The sequence below is a fragment of the Buceros rhinoceros genome, unplaced genomic scaffold (genome assembly GCF_000710305.1).
Source record: "Buceros rhinoceros silvestris isolate BGI_N320 unplaced genomic scaffold, ASM71030v1 scaffold40461, whole genome shotgun sequence".
In the NCBI taxonomy this organism is placed as follows: domain Eukaryota; kingdom Metazoa; phylum Chordata; class Aves; order Bucerotiformes; family Bucerotidae; genus Buceros; species Buceros rhinoceros.
The window spans coordinates 1-5,143 of record NW_010395544.1 but is presented as its reverse complement, the minus strand read 5'-3'; the positions used below and the strand labels follow the sequence as shown (position 1 = coordinate 5,143).

The window sequence follows — 5,143 nt, the reverse complement described above, 5'->3', positions numbered from 1 at the left end:
AAAGAGTGTTACGTGCTGCTGCTCCGCAGCCAGCGAGGAGGAATCTGATTTGCATCCAAATGGTAATTGTTTCCTCCTTGTCCTTCTGCAGCACGAAGCCAAAGGACGGTGTTTATATCCATGACCCTGAGAATGGAAGTAACGATTCCAACGTGGCTCTGGAGAAGCTCCGAGATGTGATTGCTCAGTGCATTCTCCCACAGGCTGGGAAAGGTTGCCGCTTTTAAGAACGTTACGCTCCTAAACACGCAAGACACTGACTTTTTACTGTGCCTCGAGATCGCTCTGTCAGGGGTGAGGAAGGCTAAACACAGCTCCTCTTGTCCGAGTTGCTCTCAAGAGGAAAGTCTTGTCTGAGGACTGTAATTTTGGTGCCTGTGCAATATTAGTGACAACAGGGACATGCAGAGCTACTAAAGTAACTTCCAGGCAGCAGCGGCTGCTTTCCAACCCATCTCCTAGTTCGCCTGAGGCGAGGGGGAATAGTTCACGTCCTGCTGACGGAATGTTGCTGGAGGCAGCATGACAAACCTCCTGTTTATCCTTCTTCTAAATAGGAGAGAATGAAGATGAGAAGCTGAATGAAGTGATGCAGGAGGCGTGGAAGTATAACCGGGAGTGTAAGCTGCTGCGGGACACTCTTCAGAGCTTCAGCTGGAACGGTGAGGAGCTCCTGCGCTTCCATGGGGAGTGGTGGCTCGTGCTGGGGGAAAGAGGGGAAGCAGTGACCATCTCACATGGAAATAAAACCAAATTTCTGCAGTTGGTGCCAAAGTGATGTAGGGTTTGACGGTTTCAGCCCTTCTGCCAGCACAGGCACTCTAGAAATGAGGGGGAAGTTCTGCTTTACAGTCGCTGGGGTTCAGGGTGCTGCTCTCAAAGGCGCCGGGTCGTGTCAGACCGTAACAGCACAAAGGGATCATCGCTTCAGATCCGCTTCCGCTGCTTTGGGCTGGTTTCCTTCCAGCCGTTCATTCCCCTCTTTCTGCTGGAGCCTGCTGCCCTCATCGATGTCATCACAGCATCTCTCCCGCTCGGCTCGGGCAGGGAACAGGGTGAAAGCAGGGCGGCTGCCTCAGGAGCAGCCCGATGGCTCCGGGACGCAGCGGGCGGGCAGAGCCGTCACCCCCAGCAGCGGGTGCTGATGAGTGGAAGGGGGTCACAGCCAGGTTCATGAGGGCTTGGTCGTGCCTCTCCCTCCTTCTGTTTTGTTTGGGCTTAATTTAGGTTTTTAAATGCTCAGGTTTTTCCGGTGGAACTAGAGATCATAACGCGTTTTGGTTCCCTTGCAAGCGTGGTCCTGAGTTTCTGCGTGAAGCATCAGTTTGTGCTGGGGCAGAGTGTGACTCTGCCGCCACGGCTGCTTTCCTCCCTGTCCCGCACCAGCTCACTACCTGTTCTTTTCCTTTCAGGCAGAGGATTCACAGATAAAGTGGATCGGCTAAAACTGGCAGAAATAGTAAAACAAGTTATCGAAGAGCAGACAAACTCCCATGACTCTCAATAGCTGGAGCTTCTTAATCTTATTTTTTTTACCATTTAAGATTTATTCTTTAACTGTAAAAAGTATTTTTATGTAAATTAATAAATCATAATTATTTCATGGAATTTCCATACTGCTTGAAAATGCTGTATAGTTGTAGATACAAAAAAAAATCATTGGTACTGTAATATTTTTTTAAAAACTCAGTTCCTTGAGATATATATGATCACTTATGTACTGTTAATCATGAGTCCCCGAGACGGGGCGGATCATACTGTTAAAGACGGTTCTTTTTCTTAATAACCAGTTGCAGAAGCTGCCTTCATCTGCTCTACGTCCAGCCAGCCGCCGTGACTGTGTGTGTCAGCGAGGCAGCCACAGTTCCCAGCGCCCTGCTCAGTAAGTACTTGAAGCAAGAGCTGCGAAACACGAACTTCAGCGCTGCCCTTTGCGCCTGAATCCTGAGTCTTTGTGTAGAGGCACCTAAACACCCTCCTGTCTCGTGGGACGACCCGAGAGCCACGCTTGGCCTTGCCAAGGGCACCGAAGTCCTTATGCTTGCTGGAATTTTCAGTTCAGATCCTCTCCATTGTCCTCAGACCTTACTGAGGCTTAGCCCTCGCTCCTTCTTCTTCCCCATCACCCTCAGACCTTCTTTAAGGCTGAAATGGCCACCCAGCCTAAGACTCCTCATCGTATTGTTGAAGTGCAGAATAGAAGAGTGTTCTAGTTACTTCTGTACAAGTTATTTTTATTGTCTTGGTGGCATCTTCTACGGGGTTCGTTAGCTTCATCCCCAGATCAGAAGTTGCGTGCGTCCCACCCACGTACCCCATTCTTTCCTTTCTAGAAGATCCAACACTTGCTTTCACACTCGTCCTGTTCTTTGAAAGGTGGTGGTGCCGCTGGGGCGCTTCTCTCGGGTCACCCTGCGGAGCCCAAGCTCCCCATCTCCTCGATGCCTTCGAGCTCCTCCTGAGGGAGCCACAGATGCAGGGCTGCTGCTTGACACACGTCCTTGTGCTGCCTGGACCACGAGGCTGCCCAGGGCACGTTCTTACACCAGTCTGGAACATTGGCTCCAAAAGCTGCTTTTTTAATCATCATTAAGCAAATGAATGAGAAGATTCTGTACATATTTCTAGTTTTCTACCTTCTGATGCTTTTTTTCTTTTGAGACCGGTCGAAGGCTTTTTATAGAGATATTTTGGTACTAACCCTGTGCAGACGTTGAACGCGTTTGGTCTGCAGACTGAAGTGCCAATTCAGGGCTATTGGTAACGACTCCTGAACATCGTTAGAGTTCATAGTTCATTCACTTTGGTTTACATTTACAGACCTGAGCCATCAATTTCCCAACTTACAGCAGACCAGCCTTGTTCTTTTCTGGCTTTTTTCTATACCAGACTCGTGACCTCTAGCTTGGATGGCAAACCAGTGTCTGACTCTTTCTATAAAATTTTGTAAGCAGCGACTTCTTTTTTCTACCTGAAGGTGATCCTTCGTTTCCTGTTCTTCGTCAGCACCGTGTCCGCTTGCTTTTAATCCTGTCGACAGTTTTCCGACGCCTGGTTCCTTGTGGAGTGAGAACCACAGGCCCTGCTTCACCACCACGTTCTCTGGTGGAAGCAGGGAGGTGTTGTGTAAGCCGGGATCGTACCTCTGACCCTGCCGCGTGTCAGTGGCGGCTGTAGAGCATTAGCACGGAACAAGAGTGTTTGTCACTTCGGGGTAGTATCGGCAAGCTCGCAGGCTCTGTGACAGGTGTTTCTGTCCTTGCCCTACGTTCTAGGTCATGTCAACATCCACACGGTCTTTACATGTAGATGATTTCCTTTTAACTTGAAATCCGTGGTTTTTTCTGGGAAGTCTCATTGTATTGGAACTTTTAAGCATGGCAAATTGAGAGAGAAACAAAGACATCCCCTTGGTCTGAATGGGAGTGCAAAAATTTCCCTGCGAAAGCGCTTTGCAGCTCCACCTTCCAGTTTCTTGGGAGCCAGAACTTGATACCAGAAGAAAGCGGATCCGGCTGTAGCTGCTCTCCTGTCAGCGCGTGGTGCAGTCAGCAGTGACTCCTGCCTCGACCCAGGCGCCCTGAGCAGCGCGGGGTGTCACGCGCTGGGACCTGGTGTTCCTCTGTCCGGTTCCCTGCTCTTAAAGGTGACACCAAGGCTCACGTGCTGGTGTGTCGCGGTCCGTGGGGACCGGCTCCAGCCTGGTTCTGCAGCACCGGGGTGTGCTGGGGAGCAGCCGCTGCTCACCGACACCCCGGCGGCTCCCAGACGGGCAGAGACGGCGGTGAGCCCTCAACACCCAGGAGCATCGTGTCAAGCTGCCGCTGGCAGTGAGGTGGGTGCGACTGCGACTGACTCTGAACTGCCTGGAGGGAAGTCGCGCTTCTGAGGGCTTTTGTGACAAGGACCGGCTTTTTACGGATTGACTCTGGATGTTACTGTCTGTGACAAACCAGAATGGCCTGAGCTCACGGGGGGGACAGATTAAGAAAATACAATTTGAAGATTCAAGGTCAAATGGTTTTATTTCTATGAGAGAGTTGATTTTTTTTTTTTTTTTACACTTTAAAAAGTTATGGTTTAGATTTAACAATTAAATACACTTTAATGGGTTAATTTACATAAAGTGTTATTTTACTTTCTCTTTTTTTTTTTTTTATTTTTTTGGCTGGCATAAATGCAAGACACCTCGTCTTGACGATGTCAGGTTTTAGGTGGTAATCAATCTACTGATCCTTTATAGCAGACTGTGAATATTGTAAATACCCTGAGAGGGAAGGGGGTGCGGGAGCGAAGGAGACACTCTGTGTACAGACACTCAGAGGAGATGGGAGAGCTCTGCAGGGGCTTGTTTGGAGTTTTATTTAAGAGAAGAAGCTCTGAAATCATTTGACCTTTCCCAAATTTTAGGTGTATCAGACTTCTGTGACTTGATTAAGCTTTTATATATATAAAAAAACATTAGAAGAGCTTGTCTGGGCAGAAGAGTTTTGGATCGGGAATAGCAACAGGTCGCAGTTTTGCTGCCATTCAGGTTTGTTTTCCCATCTGGTCTGTCCTCATGCGCCGTGTTCAGCTTCTGTGGATTAAAACGTTTTCACTTCTGCGCAGTGTTACCTGTGATACCTTCGCTTATTTGGGATCAGTATTATATTGTAAATACGACCCATCTGTGTATATAAATGATTTTACTAAACTTAAAAGTTCCTGGCTGTGTCTGTTTGCTTCCCAAGGGGTGGCGGTGCAGGAGGGCAGCTGCTCTGGAGGGATTTGCTGCATCTCCTGCCCCCCAGAGCAGTCCCCAGTCCCCCGCTCCACCCCTTACCGCTGCGGATGAGCCCTTTGCTGTGTGATTTGGAGCGGTGCCATGAGGCTTTGGGGGGATAAAGCCCTGGAAAATCGTGTGCTCTGCCCGGCAACACAACCTGAAATTGCCGCTTTGAAACCCGCTTTCCATCAGATGGCAGCAGAACCTGCCTGGTGCCGCCCGTTAACCCCCCCCAGGGCTGGTGGGTTTGCCCTGGAGCTTTGGGAAGGGAGGGATGGGGTGTCTGTGCTCAGTGGCATCGTGTCTAACAGCTCCTCCGTTCTGCCAAGGGGGGCCTGGGGGGCCGGGGCTGGGCGCTGGTCTGGGGGGGACGGG

General features: G+C 49.9%; 1 protein-coding gene across 2 annotated transcripts in view; it reads left to right on the top strand.

The window, feature by feature from the left end:
* MAPKAPK5 (mitogen-activated protein kinase-activated protein kinase 5) overlaps positions 1-1,608 on the top strand; it is an 18,226-nt gene extending 16,618 nt beyond the window's left edge. Inside the window, exons 11-13 of one of the 2 annotated variants that reach the window (XM_010145577.1) lie at positions 92-213; positions 558-662; positions 1,413-1,608. In XM_010145577.1, the coding sequence (XP_010143879.1) occupies positions 92-213; positions 558-662; positions 1,413-1,507 (322 nt within the window). In that variant the 3' untranslated portion in view covers positions 1,508-1,608. The remainder of the gene's footprint in view (positions 1-91; positions 214-557; positions 663-1,412) is intronic. The other variant, XM_010145578.1, reaches the window with a different exon arrangement.
* Positions 1,609-5,143: the final 3,535 nt, after the last annotated feature.